General features: G+C 39.5%; 1 protein-coding gene across 10 annotated transcripts in view; it reads left to right on the top strand.

The window, feature by feature from the left end:
• The window catches only part of LOC146646804 (beta-1,4-galactosyltransferase galt-1-like), a 47,224-nt gene extending 27,119 nt beyond the window's left edge, over positions 1-20,105 (top strand). For 5 of the 10 annotated variants that reach the window (XM_085391086.1, XM_085391088.1, XM_085391087.1 and 2 more), the window contains 6 exons: positions 9,214-9,849; positions 10,838-11,168; positions 11,251-11,426; positions 11,513-14,415; positions 14,852-15,058; positions 20,020-20,104. In XM_085391086.1, the coding sequence (XP_085247212.1) occupies positions 9,214-9,849; positions 10,838-11,168; positions 11,251-11,426; positions 11,513-11,744 (1,375 nt within the window). In that variant the 3' untranslated portion in view covers positions 11,745-14,415; positions 14,852-15,058; positions 20,020-20,104. Of the gene's footprint in view, positions 1-8,540; positions 9,121-9,213; positions 9,850-10,837; positions 11,169-11,250; positions 11,427-11,512; positions 14,416-14,851; positions 15,059-20,019 lie in introns of all 10 variants that reach the window. The other 5 variants (XM_085391092.1, XM_085391094.1, XM_085391091.1 and 2 more) reach the window with 3 other exon arrangements.
• Positions 20,106-20,473: the final 368 nt, after the last annotated feature.

Genomic DNA, 20,473 nt, shown 5'->3' with positions numbered 1-20,473 from the left:
TCTATTTCGCGAGAACTGATTAAACGCCCCTCTCCTTGGTGTCTGAGTGTTGTGGTGCTGCATTCTCTCCATCATGGCCTGAAACATATCCACCATCTGACCCATGAGCCTTTCCTCTGACTGTTGAAGATTTTGACTCACCGCAGTCGAAGGGGAGAAACTCAGACTTCCGACGAGGGGATCTCGTGTTGCAGTGGTGGAGGGGAACGAGTCCACTAACCCCTGAAAACCTGAGGATGGGGGCGAGAAGCTTCGGGAGCGTCCCTCCGGCACAGCAGCTGCAGGTGAGGCGTTCGGGTGTACGGTGGTGATCGTAGAATTATAGCCCTTCAACTGTGCAGCGCCGCTGGCTCTACCATTAGCACTCACCTCCCTTTGATAATCATCAATCCTTTGTTGTACGTCTCGAGCAGTCCACTCATGGACAGGCTTGCACTTGAAGACATAAGACAACTCGGGGTGAGGACAATGTTTCACAAACATACATGCTACGTCATGAGTTAAAGGGGTCGCTGTCTGCCCCTGTCTGCGTAGCCCCTCTATGGCTAGTTCAGCAGCCTTGTTCAGTCTTATCCAATAATCTACCGGGTTTTCACCCCTGGTAGGGAGCGTTGCATAAAAGTCAGCAAGAGGGAGGCACGATGAAGAATCACTGAAGTAATGGCGAAGGACACCAAAGACCAGATCAGGTTTCTGTTTGACATCAAGACCTGGGTCACTACGAAGAGCCACTCTGACCACATCTCTGGCCTTCCCCATTAAGTGGCTAATAATTTCGTCAGCCTGGCCATGAATGGGGACCTCTTGCTTCCACAGGTAGGTTGTTGCCATGTCAATCCAGTCCTGAACAGAACATCTGTCTGTGCCATCACCCCTAAAAATTTGAAGCTCCCTATTGGGCTTAACATGGACAGTTACATGTGGTACATCTCGAGCGGTACTGTTACATTGCTCAGTTTGAGTCTTAGAGTCACCAATCAGGTTCACAACGCCAGCTGACAACAGTTTAGTAACAATGGATTCACCAATCTGGGCTCCTATTTGCTCAACCATGTCAGTAAAACTGTGTACAGTATCACTGTCTCTAATTGGAGTGGAAACCTGGGGCATATCACCCACACCCCTACCGATGGGAATAAAACTCGGGCTTTGGCCTAGCCCAGTGTCACTGCTCACAGGACCAAACTGTGTGACATTACTGGCGTCAACTGCATGAACTAGTGCGGCACCTCTACCCTTAGGTAGTACTGGAGTGACAAATTTATCCATCGTCAAATCACACACTTAAGATAATAACTGCATGTGCACTCCGTTAGGGAGAGAAAAACAAACAAACCCAGAGATAAAAATAAGAAAAATAACAGTATAACAGTAGCAAAACGAGGGAAAGAAAAAAAAAATTATAATAATAATGTCCAAATAATTTGAGTGTATAACCACACGTTGTATATCAAAACACAGACACTTTCACCCTTGTCTTATTTCAGTCACACCCCTCACCTTTTTGTTTGTTTTGTTTTTTGGGGGGGGGGGGTTTCGCTTGTTTGGGTTTTTCTTTTGTCTAAACTCACTTGGTTACAACAACCCACATTCAACTTGTGAACAGCAGGGGAGCAGAACAGCAGCCACGGCGATGAGCATCAAGCTGATCTGAAGATCCGAATGGTCACGGCACCAGTGTAACACTTCCAGCTCTTCAAGAATCACAGACGCTCAGAAGGGTTGGCTTTTCACAGTTTACTGCAGAAGACATAAAACACATTCAACAGGTGTCTTCTGGTGGTACCGGCAATTGTAGCTCCCTCACAGTGCAAGCGCGCGCTGTCTTAACAGACTTACAATTAACTTTTTAATAAAGAAAAGGTGGAAAATAATAATTTCTCCCATTTTACAGTCTGTCATACTAAGCTTGTATACAAAAGAAATCTTATGACTAATAAAATACATTCCACAATCGTATAAAACAAAATAACAGGATAAACATAAATACCACCGACTAAACATTTCCCTCTAGTGGACAAATTAACAATAGCGCATTACATCTTCACTTGCTTGTGCTTTACAGACAAAATGGCTGTTAACAAGCTCACATACCTGCAGAAGACATAAAACACATTCAACAGGTGTCTTCTGGTGGTACCGGCAATTGTAGCTCCTACAATGTAAAGCAACATCACAAAAAGCACAGAAAAACGGTAAATCCAAACACATTTCCTGCTATGCGCAGCAACCACTAGGGGGCTGACAAAGACTAACTGCCAAAGAGCATAAATATGGCAGAAACACTATTTAACAGCAACCCGCCTTTGTTTCAGTTACACAGAAACTTTCTAATATCAATATGAACCTATATACATCGACATATATAACTTATGTAACAACATTCACACCAGAAACCATAAAAATGCCAGAGCCTTTCATTACCGGACTTACCCTCACAGTGCAAGCGCGCGCTGTGAGGAGCGGAAGCCTTAGCAGCTTCTAAACGTTAGGGTGAGATCCGGTTTCTGGGTTTTCAAAATAAAATACAATTTAAAAAAAAAAAGATAAAATTCACACTTAAAATGATAATTAAGAACAGGTAAGTGCATGTTTTTCATATGTATTATTAACTCTGTTACACTAGCGCACGCAGGCTTTCAATTAAAATCAGTTATACAGCGATAAAAAGAAACACAAAAATGTCAAGAAGCTGTTGTATTATTAACTGCAATAGCCGGTCGCATGACAGCCACGGGAAGCCGACGGGTAAAGAGATCGGTTGTTATCGGATTACGTCGTTGAAGAGAAATTGTTCATGTTTCCGAAGTAACAAAGACGCGACGGATGGCCTGGATTGCAGCCATTCAAAGACCAAATATAACGTCCCAGAACACTCCAGCTCACAGGTTAGTCTGCTCCAAGCATTTACACGAAGGTCAGTGTCTTTTAGTACTTAATACGTCATTTTCATAACATAATTGGTGATATAGGTTACAAGCAAGAACAGAAATTGTCGCGCTATGCTCCTTTGTTTATTGTGCATAAATAGTGAATTGTCCTGACACAATATTGCGTTTCGCTTCTGTTATTATGGTACATTGACAAAAACATATACTTTTATTCACAGGATAAAACAGTTGTTTTGTATCACTAATTGTCCAGTACGATTACAGCATACAGTATTATTGTCACTGCTACATTTCTGTGATGCTACCAGAAATTATTTCCACTACTAATTAATTACCGTTGAGCTCAAAGGTCCTATTAATAAACGGTTAAGGAATGTGTATTTATGACGACAATTTGTGAGACTGGTAAACTTATGATACGTACGATGGTCTTTCGTTCTACACGGTGCATTTCAAGGTCCTGCACCCATCCGTCGGTAAACTGTACCTGGGCTTGTTGCAGTGACCTGAAGTTACTAAACTTCATGAGTGTATGCACTCACTCCAAGAACCGTATAATTATAAATATGCATATAAATATGCTACAATGAGATAGCTGACTTCATCTAACTAGCAAATGTTGTCCAGGCTACGTTGGTGATGCAGTTTTTTTTAATATGTATGATATTTTTGTCATGCGATTTTAAAGCTGGTCCTACAACCGCATCCAAGAATAACATGCAGCTTATCTCAGAACTGTCGGTGAAAATTATTCTTGGAGCTAGGTTTAATTGAGCTGCATTTTAAAGAGGTGCAATTTCACAATTTGTGTATATTTTCTAAGTTCACTATTTTGTCATGTGTTGAGAAAAACACAGATTTAAAAATTACATGGTCTAATATTTACATTTAGCATAACTGCAACATTCTTTTTTTCGTTTGTTTTTTTTAAAGACTCGAAAGGACTTGAAATTCAAAGTTTCAGACTTGTGACTTGACTCGGACTTTTACACCAGTGACTTGAGACTCGACTCTGACTTGCCTGACATTACTTGAGACTTGACTTGAGACTTGAGGATAAAGACTTGAGACTTACTTGAGACTTGCAAAACAATGACTTGGTCCCACCTCTGGTAGCAGTATAGAATTGAGTAGGGAAATGTTTGCCTTACCTACCTAATGGAATAGTCCAGGGCCCTGTTTCAGGAAGCCGGTTTAGTGGAAAAACTGAGTAAGTATACCCTGAGTTAACGAAAACTCTGGGTTTTCGGTTTCACAAAGCGAGTTCAGCTGCAGCCTGAGTGAGTCACTATGACGACACACTCCGTGAAGCTAACCTGCCCCCTAGCAGGTTTACTACAACTAACCCTGACTGTCTCCGCCCCTTTGTCGGAAACCTGACAGTAGGAAGTGTCGGACATGGCGTGCCACTTCCTTGAAGAGCCAGTAGATCGTGAAGCCCAAATTCTCCGCAGAGCTCTCCGCCGGGAGAGAGTGATCAGAGCGCGTTTGGACATTTTATCATTTCCTGATGATTTTCTGTGCGAACGTTACCGTTTCTCAGCACAATCTATAATTTATTTGGATAACATCCTCAGGCCATATATTACGCATGTGACACATCGCGGACATGCTCTCAGTTCATTGCATATTATTTGTATTGCACTTCGGTTTCTTGCAAACGGGAGCTTTCTGTATAATATTGGTGACGCTGAGCACGTTTCCAAGGCTACCGTCTGTCGGGCAGTCAGGAATGTTACAGTTGCACTGAAACGTCTCCTGTACTCGTCTGTGGTGCTCCCCGGTCATAGACCCACAAGATTTATCAAAGAGGGATGCCACAAAATTGCAGGTATCAGGATGACCAAAACTTAATGTATGATGTGGTGATACTTGGACTACTACTTAAATTGCACATTTATTTTCAGGGTTCCCAGGCGTGATTGGCTGTATAGATGGGACTCACATTCCAATCATTGCTCCTTCAGTAAATGAAGGAGACTATGTGAACAGGAAGTCTTTCCACAGCATTAATGTACAGGTACATAGTTCCCTGTAGCATTTCAAACTAACAAATTATTTCATCATAGTAATGGATGCTAATTTGTGTTCTCTGCACTGTGAAGATCATATGTGATGCTGCCAACATTATCACAAATGTGGAAGCCAAGTGGCCAGGCTCTGTCCATGACTCACAAATATTCCGTGAATGTACACTGAGCACAAAATTTGGACATGGTGAGTTGAGAATACTTTAAAATATATAAAGACCAATTGCTTCAGGGACATTTGAACTGAAGTGTATCCTTCTGTCTTAGGAGAGTTCACTGGCTACTTGCTTGGTGATAGGGGGTATCCATGTTTACCCTATTTGCTTACCCCTTACCCTGACCCTGAACCGGGCCCACAGCAGCGATATAATCTGGCTAATTGCAGGACAAGAGCCAGAATTGAAATGACTATCGGAATGCTTAAGGCCCGGTTCCAGTGCCTGCAAAGACTCAGGGTCACCCCAGAAAGGGCATGTGACATTATTGTGGCATGTGTGATTCTTCACAACATTGCCACAATTAGAGGAGAACACTGTCCTTCTGAACCAAACATCAGCAGTGATCCAAACCATGAACATCCTGACCCTCCCACGGACATACAAGATGGAAGAGCAGTCAGAGACACCATATGTCACAATCATTTCTTTTGACCCATCACCTCAACATGTTGAAAGAAGAATAAACAGATTTTTTGTTCAACTGGCTTTATTGGTCGCCTGTATTTCCTGTACACAAAGTATTAAAAGATGTAAACCTCATAAAGTGTCTCTGTTGCTTCCTCCTCTGTAACAGCTGTCAATGTTTCTTCATTATTTTCCTGTAGTAAAGAAATAGACAACATTGCTGTTCTACTGTAAACTCATATAATCTGTGGAGTATTACTCACAACTGCATGTTGGTCTGGCTCAACAGGAGGCTGCACCAGATGCAGTACACCACCACCATCAACTGATAGAATATGAGGTTTATACAGGTCACTTATAACTTACAAGGGACCAAATGGCAATTAACAAACATACCAAGCACCTTACACTTCATTGTCATTATGCTCTCAAAGACAACCAAGGCTGAGGGAAGGCAAAATCAGTCGGAAAATAACTTCACTACAAAATAATTCATTATGGTAAAGAGTTTATCAAATGAATGTGTCGCACTGCAAAGGTGACTGTGAAGAAAGGATGTATGCACATCATGTATTATTTTGAATTTACCCCTTATGTAGGCACTTGTGTCTTGCGGGGTTATTGACTCAGAGGATGTCCCCGCAGAGATGCCTTCGGCCACAGGGCGCCCACTGTTTTGGCTGAGGGCCAACTGCTCAGCCTCTGTGAGTGGTGGTGGTGGAGGACCCCCACCTGTTTTTCGGGCCTCCGCTTTTTTTCTGTTGGCTATAACGGGCCACATTTGAGCATACAGAGTAAGCAAATATGTACTTGTAATGTGCTCAGATAATTTCAATAAGTGCTTACAGAAAGAAAATTAATGTAGCCTCTAACTGCAATTGATTTACAAACAGACCAAGCACTGTGGCTCATAATACAATTACACCTTACCTGTTTGGACTATATTTTTATATTTCATTTTTACTTGCTGCCAGGCACGTTTGGGGCCTGTTGGGTTGCACCTGCGCTCACATCACATCACAAAATAAAATGTATAAAATAACAAATAAAATAACATATGATAAAATAACGTGTTAAATGGGTGGAAATCCCTAGATCAATGTTTATATTAACACTCATGCATTGACTCTGTCGGCTATGTTTTGCCATGCATGCTCCCTTTCTTTTGCAGCTGTGGCTGTGTTACTTTTTTCCGCGGAATTTGCATGTTATCGGCATATGCTGCCATCAGAATTTCGGCCTCAAGCGCTGTGAAATACATTGACCGCGCCTTCTTTCCCTCCGTCTCCATGGTGACTCGCTTAATCTGTGCTCCGCTTATCAGGGCTTTATGTATCCTCGTCCGCGCGCTTCACTTGGGGTTAAAGCAACTCCGCGTTGACTGAACTAATTGTTATCAGCCTTTCTGAAACGGAATATTCCGAGTTGGACAGTTCGGGGTTACTCAACCGTGAGTGTCGTTTTTCACTCTGAGTTTTCCAAACCGGCTTCCTGAAACAGGGCCCAGGGGTGAGATTGTTTGGTTAAGTGGACTATTTAAGCAGACGAATGCAGGTGTTTGAGGAGAAAGGAGCAGGTCAGTGTAGCTGAATGCATGTGAGCTTATTTGCTGTTGATTTAAGTTCAGTTATGTTTATTTGAACTGAGTTAACTATGGAGTTGAGTTTCTTATTTCTTTTTGTCAATATTGTTTGGTCACAAAAATGGTAAATAAATCGCTCACTACACTGGACAGGATCTGTCTCCTGCCCTTCTTTAGCCACTTAGGTCAAGTTCTACCACAGGGTCCCTTGATTTTGTAAAGGAGCGTCTAGTATGGGTTGTCTACAGAAAACTGAAGGGGGATTCAAAATGGAAGTTAAAGTGAATCTTATTGATATTTTGTGCTGCAAAAGAACTCAATAAGTCAAACAATATCAGGTCATATTCCATTTTCTTAAACTAACTTGTTTAATAGGATTTACGTTTTTTCTTTCTTTCTTCAAGGACACTCTTTAGCTCTATAATGTTGTGGTTTACATGTTTTGTAAAAAAGTTAACTTTTGTGTAAAAATCTGCCAAATCAATTATATGGTGAACTTGCAAATAAAGAAATGGGTATCTTGATGCATGCTCAATCATCCAGGTAAGTATATCCCAAAAGGTTGATTCTGTTGATCTGGACGTAGTGCTTTCAGTGGGAGAATCGTCACTCATCCAAGTGACTTCTTTAGTCTCAGCTGACTGCAGGTTTCCCCAACCTTATAAACAGTACATTTGCACAATGACTGAAACTAGTCCACTGAATGAACAATAAGCTGTGAGGTCAGTTCCTTGATCATTAATATGCAAATTGTCATGACCATTGATCAACTAGCACTAATCAAAGCCCATTGATTAATGACCATTCAGTGGGCTGTGCTGGTCAAATGAGTGCCAGTGATACATTGGGCAATAATTTTTACCATCTGGTTTAGTGTTATTTAACCATCTCTGGTAAAATTGTTGTACTACACTGGTATGCCGTTGGTGAGAATGCTCTCAATAGTACAGTGGTTGACATTGACTAGTATCCTGGGACACAGGTGAGCTTTCTAAAGGCCTTTTTTAATGGGAGAACAATCAGGCAGAATTCAGTTATTACATAAAATGAGCCTGGAGTTTGGGTCTTACATCTATCAAGAATATTTCAGTAAAGACACCTGTAGAGGTTAAGCCTACGCTTGAAGCCACTGAGGTGTTTGTTATCACTTCCTGTTCCTGCTCAAACACAGTGGTGTTTCTGAGTAGCTTATTTGCTTAGCAAATTAAAAACTTTTAAATACATTCTTTTTTCATAGTACAATCTTCTCGTGCTTCATCCGAAGCACACTTTCTGTTATGCTGCAATAGGCTTCCGGGGATTCCCATAATGCATTGAGTTTTTCCTTTCCAGTCACCTTTCTCACTCACTATGTGTTAATAGACCTCTCTGCATTGAATCATATCTGTTATTAATCTCTGTCTCTCTTCCACAGCATGTCTTTATCCTGTTTTCCTTCTCTCACCCCAACCCGTCGCAGCAGATGGCCCCGCCCCTCCCTGAGCCTGGTTCTGCCAGAGGTTTCTTCCTGTTAAAAGGGAGTTTTTCCTTCCCACTGTCGCCAAAGTGCTTGATCATAGGGGGTCATATGATTGTTGGGCTTTTCTCTGCATCTACTGTACAATATAAAGCGCCTTGAGGCGACTTTTGTTGTGATTTGGCGCTATATAAATAAAATTGAATTGAATTGAATTAACGGGGGTGACGCGATGTCACTGGTATGCATGAATTAATTAAACAGTCCAATAACTCCAGCAGTACTTATCTAGTCCTTTTGGTCTTTATTCCAACATCATTTTAACATAACAGCGCAGTGGTCATAAACTGTGTGCCTTCTTACGATTAACAACACACCTGATGCTGATTATGTGCATCTACCTTAAATACCTTTACATGAACCAACCATACGAAAACAAAAAAATGTGACCTTTAGCGGCAACATAAGGTATTAACCCAAAAATGGCTCCTACAACATCAAAGTGGCTACTTAAATGAAATATAAAGTTTGAAAACAGGTTTGTTGATGTTCCACAAACATCGCAGCAAGAAAATTTCTAAGGAATTTTTACATTTCTCTTTGTAATTGTGATTCTACACCTTCTCCTCAGGTTGGAAATTAGCTTCATCTGCGCTGGCTGGATGGATGCAGCAAAATCTCTCAAAAAGAAGCTGGCTCTCCCCTTGATTGTTGCATTAATCTTCATTCTTCTATTCAATGTGAATATGCCAAACAACAACAACAAATCCATCCCAAAACCATCTGGGCCTGCGGGTGTTTGCTCCTTGGGAGTATCTGAGCAGACCATCACCCCGCTCAAAAATACCAAGCACTTACTGGTGTCAGCATACGTGGACCAGAGAGTGAAGGATTTGGATATACGCATCATTGGCATATTTAAGAGAGACTCCATACAGCCCCTTCACTGCGTTTTTTGCTGCACAAATGTTTTAAGTAAAACCACTCCAGCAACAATTTTACAACATTCTGATCACTTTGGTTTTCCCTTCGCCACTACGGACGTCATGTGTCAGATTCCTCAGAACTGCAAAGCTACACGTGTCACTCTCTTGACTACACCAGACAAAGAAAGTGCATCTGACTCTACCTGGCTTCCTATAAGAAACCAAAAGAGCGACAGGCAAAAGGAAGAAAACATGAAGTTTGACTTCACAGTCTGCATCTCTAATCTGTTTGGCGACTACAACAATGTGCTTCAGTTTGCAGAGACTCTGGAAATGTACAGGTGAGTACAGTAACAGCACTACAAGCTACAGAGTGAAACCTATGCAGCAAAACCTCTGTGTAACGGTTGCTGTTAATTGTAAAGCTCCTGGATTTCTTCAGTGGTGTTTCTACTTCTGTATTCAAGAGCGGAGGATAACGTTGGCTTGACTTCAGAGTCTTTGACATTCTCACCAAAGTGAATATTTCCAGTATTAGAAGTTTTGAAATGTAGCAGGTGCTGATAGATATTTAAATGTGCATCTGCACATGTAAGTGTGGAGCATAGACTGTATAAAAACGATGGAGTTTTCCCCACCCATGTTTTTTTTTTCTTTTTCTTTTTGTGCTGCCAGCATTAATCTCGTTAAAATGACGTTAACGCCATACCCACATTAATGGGGCAAATCTCCATTAGCCAGTTAACGTGGCTCACCCCGTGCGTGGGGCTGCATGGTGTCAACGTGTTAGCGTGGTTAGCTTGTTAACACGTTAGCGCTGTCCAGGCTCTCCTGACTAATGGAGATTTGCCCCATTAATGTGGGTATGGCGTTAACGTCATTTTAACGAGATTAACGCTGACAGCACAACTTTCTTTATTTTTGTTTTCGGGTTTTTTTGTTTGTCTTTTTTATCCAAATGTGGCCACATTTGACTGAGGCCACACAAAACATCCTAACCCCTAAATCTACCAGTATCTAAACCATCCATAAAGGAGGGTTTAGATACTGTATCATGTATCAGGATATAGACTTCCTTATAATGTTGTGTAAATGTTTTCCTTTCGAAGCTGGCCCCTAAACCTAACTGGCTTTTCTGTGGCTTTAAAGTCAAATGTTGTCTCAAACAAAAAATCTCTGCATTTCCAGTTATTTGTTATATGTATACTTCTTAACTCCTCTGTGTAATATGAATGCATTTTTGTAAGCTAAATGCAATAAATAACAAAGGCATGAGCAAACTAATGAAATATATAAATGTAAGCCTTTAAACCTGTTACTTTGCCCCAGGTTGCTGGGTGTGAACAGAGTGGTGATCTATAACACCAGCTGTGGTCCAGAGCTCGACCGCCTGTTGCAGAATTATAGCCAGGAGGGCTTTGTGGAAATGGTTCCTTGGCCCATTGACAAGCATCTGAATCCATCTCGTGGCTGGCTTCACTCAGAGCACGGAGGAGACGTGCACTACTTTGGCCAGCTGACCACACTTAATGAGTGCATTTACAGATCAATGGAGCGTTCCCGCTACGTCCTGTTGAATGACATTGATGAGATTATAATGCCATACCAGCACAAAGATCTGATGTCTTTGATGAACACGCTCCAAAATCAGAATCCAAATGTAACATTTTTTTCTAAGCATTTCTAAATTTATTTTCAAATGTCCTTCCTGCACCTGTCAAACCTAAACTGTTCTTCTACAGACAGGAGTATTTCTCATTGAGAACCACACCTATCCCAAGAAGACTTTTAATCAAAATAAATGGGGACCCCTGCCTCAATGGAATGGGGTGCCAGGCTTTGATATTATGGTGCATATCTACAGAGAGGAGCCTAACAGAAATATTTACCATCCACACAAGTTAATAGTTCAGCCAAGGTGAGACAAATGGTTGAGTGTTCGGCACTAGCATTCATTTAACCCTGAGGCATTGTGTGATTGTCCATGTATTTATGCACCTACAGAGCAGTGCAGCAGACCTCAGTGCATGATGTGCTTATGATGTCTGCAACAAAGTTCAAGGTTCCACCAGACGTCTGTCGGATCATTCACTCGCCAATCAGGACTCCGACTGATCCACCACTTGATCGGCTTCATGTGGACACCCGACTGTGGGACTTTAAAGACAAACTGCTCCCCAATGTGATCAAGGTGCTGCGGAGAGCAGAACTGCTGAGATCAGAGACGCAAAACTGATAGATGATGGACAGAAACGCAAATACTGAAGTTTTAGGAGAAAAAAGCTGGTCAACAAAACACAGGCTGACCTACAGGGGTGGCATGTGCCAGCCTGAAATAATGTCTTTCCATCCCAAGTCCACTCTATTTTTGCTTATCACAATGCTGCATATTAAAATTAGCCATCATTAACACTCTGAGTCTGGCTACAAGTAACATTAAATATAAGTTCTAAAACTGAATATATTGCATAGCATTACCTCCCTGCATCACTAAAAAAAATGTTTCAGCCCATAAAGCAAACGGTTTTATTTCTTGTTGTCAGTAGCGACCAATGCTTATGATTGTGCCAGAGCACACAATCATAAGCATTTCAACACATTGGCTATTTTCCGATTTCAACACAGGTGGTTGATTGCTCCACTCTAGAACTGGAATGAAGGCGAGTGTTATTAACCCTCTGGGTTGACGGACAGCCACACCTTCAAATCACATGACCAATTTAAGCTGATATAGCTACAAGCTGCAGTCACGCATCTTCTAGCATCAGGGTCTCTATTTCGGCTTGTGTTGAAAGTCCAGACTTCAAACTATATGTCAGTTTTTATATTTTATTGATAAGCCACAATGACCGGAGTTATGATAAGAAAAAAAATTAATTAAATTTAAAAAAAAAAAGATGCGATGGATGGATGGATGGATGGAAAAAAGAATACTATCGTCACGTTTTGTGTGAAAAGAAACGGTAAAAATGGCATTTGGACAGCGCAAATAAGGGAAAAAATGCCACCCTTTCCTATTGGTGGAATAGTGTACCATGTCCACCGATAAAAATGATATGACAACACGTGGGATTTGGTGATTTAGGAACAGGGAAAATTTGGGGGAGTGGTGTGGCTAAAGAGAGAGCGATATCGACTAATTTTAGTTTTTAGTTTTAGTTTTTAGTATTCGTGGTGGTTGCAATTTTAGGTAAATGGTTGTATTAACTTAATTGTTTCCAAAGTTTGTACACAGGTTTTTAAAATTTACAATTTATATTTGCATTTCAGGTTATGAAAATAATTCACTAAACGTGTTTGTGGTTTTTACAGTAAACTTTTTCCGTACTCGGTTTTTATCAGGGTTTTGTGTGTGTGTGTGATTTCAGATATTTTATAGATATATGTTTTATATCTATTTTAACCACATATAATCAGTGTTGGGAAGGTTACTTTTAAAATGTATTCCATTACAGAATACAGAATACATGCCCCCCAAAATGTAATCTGTAACGTATTCGGTTATGACAGTAACGTATTCTGAATACTTTGGATTACTTAATATATTATCATGCTTTTTACAACAACGTGAATGTACTATTGCTGTGTGATTTATTACTATTACTGAAGGTCCGCGACTCCGAACTGTAGTAAAGGGACCTCTGACTAATACGGCGGGGTCCCTGTCGGCTCGTAGCCGAAAAATAGCTTTACTTTGTTGTGTGGGTCAACTTTTCTTGTGAGACACAGAGAGAGGCGTTGAAAGGCTGCTCCAACGGAACTTATTGTTTTCGGAGGAAAACACGAACACGGCAACCCGTTCTCACTCCCGACGCGTAAAATAATTTTTTGTGCAAATCCACTTCCACATTTGTGTGTTTTTCTCTGGCCAGATAGAGCGTTCTGCACCATTACCACACTGTGTTTATGGGCTGAAAGAGAAAGACTTTCCTGTCCTTTTTGCTAAAACTGACTCTGAGGTACGATTCCACAAACTCAGCAACCCGTTCTCACTCCCGACGCGTAAAATAATGACGATTTGTCACGTCCCTTAACTTCTCATGCTGACGCCTAAGGTACCCTTCCACGTTTTTATGTGAAGCTGTGGGTTGTCAATTCATTCCAATATGAACCCGCTCGCGGCAATCAGAGACGCTTCGAGCAGAGGCTCCAGCCATCCATTTACTCCAATAATAACCCCGTCACGGCGAAACATGACGCCGTGAAGCACAATCTAACTGGAGAACCGGGGACCCTCTCCGCGAACGGGTTTTTCTCCCTAATTTAATGCTTTCTTTTAATGACATCGTTAACATTTCTCAACAAAAACACGTGAAAGTATCACTGATAATTCAACAATAAAATCGCTTCATGTTGTGGCCATCACACAGTGTTTTCCAAACTGATTCACGATCTGAAAGTGCGCAGATTTAACGTACGTAATCCTTTGTTAGGTTTATTATTTTCATTTCACACGTAAAACACATTTATAGATTCATACACCACTCCTGTTAGTGTTGGATGCGCTCGGCTCCAACCAATCAGACCAATTTATGCAGACGCACTAATCCCGTAACTGCACACTACCCATAATCCTCAACCGCCGTCGCTATGGAAATGAAGATAACAACAGCTTGGTGCTACCCGTTATTCCTTTATTTACTCTAAAATAATAACCAGCGATAATACGAAATTAAACTGGCCCAGTGTTTAATTATGTAATTAAAAATTGCAAATTTTAGTATTTTATTTTTTACAAATTGCAATATTTATCTATAGCGCGCCTTTAGCGACACGTCAACAGATCTTAAGCAAGGCGATTGGATGGTTTTTACTGCAATGCATCTTGGGAGTCGTAGTAAATGTATCTTTCAACTCACGGTCCTGCAGCGAAGTTTTCGACTGGACACGAGGCAGATCCTAGCTAAGTAAGTTGTGATAAACTGTGGGTAATTTGCATGTTCACTGAAATATTAATTTCAGTGATATTAAACTGATATTAAACTTGAAATGTTTTCACAGAGCAGTCTGTGTACCAAGAGAACTACTTCTGCAAAAGTTTATTTAATTTTTTTTTGTGATGTATTCTCATGTGCAAGACACTTGCTTGGCCACCCAGCTAATGTTAGTACTGCTCTATTTTAGCAATGTATCTTTTCTGTAATCAATTCAGGTTTTTTTTAACCCTATTCACGTAATTAACTCAATATTAACGACTTTAATCTCGTAATTGATTTTTTTTTCTAAATATGGTGTAATACTGCCTCGTAATATAAGTTATTTCTTTGGTCATAAATTATTTTTGTAATCGTTTCTCCAAAACAGACCTGAAATAATCCCTACATGTTCCATTTTCATTTGCAGAAATGACAAAGCCAAAAACCAAACCATGCCCTTCCTGTCAGGCCCCAAACACCTGCAACAGGAAGACATGCAGTGGATGCCTGGGCAGCCTGAACCTAAAGGAGGGATTGAAAAAAAAACAAGAACAGTTTAAAAACAGTAACTGGGCTGCCTCTGTTAAAAAAAAACAGAAATGCGAGCAGGGTGGTTAATTCAGCCCAGTTGTCAGTAAGTTTAAAAGTTCTGATCTAATAAGTGGTTGGTCTGGTAGACAATTCTTTATTAATCACAGTTGTCAATGTTTTCTTGTATATCATGAAGTAAGAAACTAACAAGACATGTATATACACATAAAATATTAATTTATAAAAGAGCATAAATAAAAAAGTTATTCACATCAGAATAACATCATCACGACTTCAAGAATTTCAGCATAACGATAACCATGCATGAGAGGCGTATAAGGAGACGTATAACAACAAGATGGATTCACGGTGTGTCTGGTAGGATAATATGGAAACACAAAGTTGGCTAGGGATGGACAGTACACAATAATGACTAGTATGGGTGTGACAATCTTTCGTGAGTCATATCTCATTACTGGAGGGGGGCCCTTTCAATATGAGAGACATACCCCCCAAAAACAAAGAGAGGAACAACAGGTGGGGAAGGTGGCTGGTACCTCTTTATTGAAGTCCTCTTATCTGTACATAGTTAAATTAAGTTGTAACTTGTTGATGAAAATGTTTTGTTTAAACAAGGGTTCAATGGAGTGCCTGTGGGGGTCTCAAAAGATAGCCGGTAGATCACAAAAGGATAATGCTCACTACACATGAAGAAATAAAGTGTATGTCCTTAAATGTTAATGGAATCTGTAACCCAGTTAAAAGAGCCAAGATTATGACTAAACTGAAAAAGGAGAAGACACAGATAACTTTCCTACAAGAAACTCATTTATCAAAAATAGAACATGAAAAACTGAGGAAATTTGGGTTCAAAAACACCTTTTACAGCTCTCATACAAACTCTAGGAAAAGAGGGGTTGCAATTCTCATAACTAACTCCCTTAAGTTTCAATCTCACAAAGAAATAAAGGATAAGGAAGGTAGATATGTCATTGTCAAGGGTGTGATTAATCAAACAATGGTCACATTGATGAATGTGTATGCCCCCCCTGAAAGTAATAAGGAATTCTTTAAATTGATTTTTGATATTCTTGTGCTTGAAGCAGAAGGTATATGCATATGTGGAGGAGATTTTAATGTGATACTAGATAGTGACTTGGACACAACCAGCCTGAAGAAAAATAAAAATTCAATTTCAAAATTAGTAAGATATACATTGGAAGACACTAACTATTTTGATGTCTGGAGAGCTTTGCATCCGTTACAGAGGAATTATAGTCATTATTCAGCAACACATTATGTATATTCAAGAATAGACTACTTCTTTATGCAAAAAGGGAATAGAGATATAATAACAGATTGTTGGATTGGAGTGGCAGATGTGTCGGACCATAGTGCTATCTACTTAAAAATCTATCTTAAAGGTAGACCAAGAAACACAATATGGAGATTAAATGTGGGGCTATTAAACAATAAATCCGTGGTAGAACAAATACAAAAAGATGTCAAAACTTATTTAGAAGAAAATGACAATGGTGAAACCGATCCAATTATTTTATGGGACTGTTTGAAGGCAGTTATACGTGGGAAACGAATCGCAATATCAAGTAACCTTAAAAGAGAAAGAATGAAGCAATATAATGAATATGTGGATGAATTGTCACAATTGGAGAATAAACACAAACGCAAGGTGGATGTCAAGATACAACAACAAATGAAAGATATTAAGAAGAAAATTAATAATTTACTCTTATATGACATGGAAGTAAAAGCAAGATATGTAAAACAGAGCTACTATGAATCAGGCCCTAAAGCTGCACGACTATTGGCAAGACGTTTAAAAAAACAACAGGCAGAAACAACAGTCAACAAATTGTATAATTCTAAGACAGAACAAATGACACATAACCTAGAAGAGATAGAAAGTATCTTTACCGATTATTATAAGGACCTGTATCTACAAAATGCACCTACTAACAATGGCCTAAATGATATTAAAATGTTTTTAGACTCCTTAGATCTACCCTCTATTGGAACAATACAAAATGATCGCATGACGGCACCAATAACGATAGACGAGATTCAGAAAGCGATTGGAAAATTACGAACAAACAAGGCACCAGGCAGTGATGGGTTTCCTGCCGAATGGTACAAGAAATGTGGAAAAGAATTGATACCCTTACTCCACCAGACTCTTAATTGGACTCACACTAAACATGTGATTCCCCCCTCTTGGAGGGAGGCAATTATCACGGTGCTGCCAAAACCACAAAAACAAAGAGAATACTGCCAAAATTACAGGCCTATATCGGTGTTGAATGTTGATTATAAAATCTATACTACAATCCTATCACATAGGCTCCAGTCATTTATACCAGACCTGATAGATGAGGACCAAGCAGGTTTTGTCAAAAATAGACAGGCACAAGACAATATTAGAAGGACCCTACACATCATACACCAAATACACAAAGACAAGATACCGGCTGCATTGATAAGTTTAGACGCAGAAAAAGCCTTCGATCGAGTCAGCTGGGACTTCCTGTACCTAACCATGGCAAAGTTCGGGTTCACTACGAAATCAATCCAATGTAATAAATCTCTCTATGACAAACCGACTGCAAGACTAAAAGTTAACGGCTCATTGACAAAGACATTCCAACTAGAGAGAGGAACTAGACAGGGTTGCTGTTTAAGTCCAACCTTATTTGCCTTGTATATTGAGCCATTGGCACAAATGATTAGACAAGACGCCCTAATAACAGGAATAGAAATCAATAGACAAGAGCATGTAATTAGTCTATTTGCTGATGACATGTTGATAGCCCTCAAAAACCCCACAAACTCTTTTATGCAGCTTACAGAAATGTTAGGTAAATTTGGTACGCTTTCTGGCTACAAAGTAAATATACTTAAAACTCAAGTTCTAATGTTTAATTGTATACCAACTCAAAATCTTAAGGACTGGGAAATAAAGTGGGAGGCAAAAACCCTTAAATATTTAGGTATAAATATAACCAAAAACTATGACAAACTATATCAAAGTAACTATGGACATATAAATAACAGGATAAGGCAGGATATGGAAAGATGGAATACATATCCATTAGGATTTAGTGACAGGATAAATGTGATAAAGATGAATATCTTACCACGATTGCTATATTTATTCCTCTCTCTTCCGATAAGCATACCTCAAACCCAATTCTCAGAATGGGATAAGTATATATCTAGATTTGTCTGGGAAGGCAAGCGGCCAAGGGTACGATACACTACTTTACAGCTTACTAAGGAGAAAGGAGGAATGTCGCTTCCTAATTTAAAAGAATATTTTCGTGCTGCACAGATACGCCAGATAACATATTGGTGTAGTGATGATTATGGGGCTCGCTGGAAGGATGTGGAGCTCTCCACACTCAATGTCCCAATCCAAACAAACATGGGTATGAAAAAGACCCCTGAATACATAACTAAAGACCAAGATAGGAACCCGATAATATCCTTTACATTAAATGTATGGTATGATACAGTAAGGGAGTTCAGGATTGGCAAAGAGCTTGGTTTGCTAAAATGGATAGCCTTCGATGAAGAATTTAGACCAGGAAAATTGGATCTTGGTTTTAAAAATTGGAATGAAAAGGGAATCACAGCAATTTGTTTATTAACCAAAAAAGGAGAAATTAAAAGTTTTGAAGAATTAAAACAGGAATACAACTTGAAAAACAAGGATTTTTTCAGATACTTACAGGTGAGCGATTACTTTAATAAAAACATAAAAATAGAGGAAGACAAAATCCATCCTATTATAAAAATAATTATACTGGCATATAAAAGTGTTATTCCAAAAACAGTGTCTACCCTATACAAATGTTTGATGGAATCAAGACAGGAATCAACTGTATATGTTAAAGTAAAATGGGAAAGAGAGCTGAGTGAAGAAATCACTGAGGGGGTGTGGTATGAAACATGGAAAGAACATAAGAATACAACTCACTCATTGAGGTGGAGAGAATTCATCTGGAAAAATCAAATTCGCTATTTTATTACACCTAAGATTAAAAATAAACAAACCAATACACAACAACAATGTTGGAGGCTGTGTGGATGGGATGAACCAGACCATACACACATTTTCTGGAAATGCAGAAAAATTCACACTTTCTGGGTTAAAATTCACTCAGCTCTCTGTGATATATTAGGTTATATTATTCCTAGAACCTGCCTTGTTTTGTATCTAGGGTACTTGGAAGGTACTGTAGATGTAAAGGATCGTTACCTGGCTAAGATTCTCCTTTTGGCAGCAAAGAAGGCCATCACCAAAAACTGGCTTAAGACAGAAACACCAGGAAAGCAGCAGTGGGTAGCAATTGTGGAGGACATTATGGAGATGGAGAACCTTACATATAAACTGAAATTAAAGGAAGAACGCTTCTTGAAGGACTGGGGAAAATGGTTGACGTACAACGGAAGGGGGAAAAAGACTGAACTGAATGAAGATGAGCATACAAGAAGAAAAAAAAAGTGAAATGAATGATGGAAATGTTTGATACCACAGGCATGTTTCCTTTTTTTTCTTTTGTTTTACTTTATCTTATTTTTCTAATTATTATTCTATATGTATCTATATTTTTATACATATATATTTGTTTGTTTCTTTTTCTTTCTAATTTCACTGTCTTGAGTTTGTGACTCTCTTTGTATTCTGTTATTCTGAAGAAACTGTATGCGTAATGGACAGGTGAGTTGTTCAAATAAATAAAATAAAAAGTAAAAAAAAAAAAAAAAAAGAATAACATCATCACACTAAAGACATCCAACTAGAAAAAACTTGTTAAAAACTATTTTTATTTAAGCTACTTCTGATTTTTAATTTAATCGGCTATTAACTGAGAGACAAAACATTTCAAGATGGATTTTATCATACATTTACAGGTTTGGTCACCATAAATACTTTTTAACTATCGACAACAATAAAACAACAAAGATGTGAAACTTAAAGGTTTGTTATACATCACTTTGCTTACATGAAAGACTGGCTGCATGTTTTCTTTGTTGTTCTTGCAGGTTTCAAAGCTACATGCCCTGGGCTACCAACCAATTCTGTTTCTTGGACAGTTTGACCGTAAGGGCCGTATAGTAGGGGACGTTGAAGGAAACTGTTTCCAGGGCCTACTCCGTGGATCGGCTTCCTCCGAGGCGTGGACGTCTATCAGCAGAGAATGTACCTTCACCTATCAGCAGAGAATGTCCCTTAGTCTGTAACACAGTCAAATATATTCTCAAGTAATATTCAAGCATGCCATTCAGCGTGTTAGTACGAGCAGCTCGGGAGCAGCTTGGGAGAACAAGAAAACAGAGACTGCTTTAGATTGTCTTCCCAAAGTGACTCAACTTTATTCACAAGTACAACAGTTTATATAGAGGGTAAAATTCATGAGACAGCAGATTTATCAGTTTAAACCAGTACAGACCAAGATAAGGCAGCGTCTTCCTGCCCTTGGGTGAAGAAGCATCCTTT

Source organism: Rhamphochromis longiceps, linkage group LG19 (genome assembly GCF_057381845.1).
Source record: "Rhamphochromis longiceps isolate RC_006_pf linkage group LG19, R_longiceps_female_GT1.1, whole genome shotgun sequence".
NCBI lineage: Eukaryota > Metazoa > Chordata > Actinopteri > Cichliformes > Cichlidae > Rhamphochromis > Rhamphochromis longiceps.
Note: the sequence above shows the minus strand (reverse complement) of the source record. Positions and strands in the feature narration are given on the sequence as shown.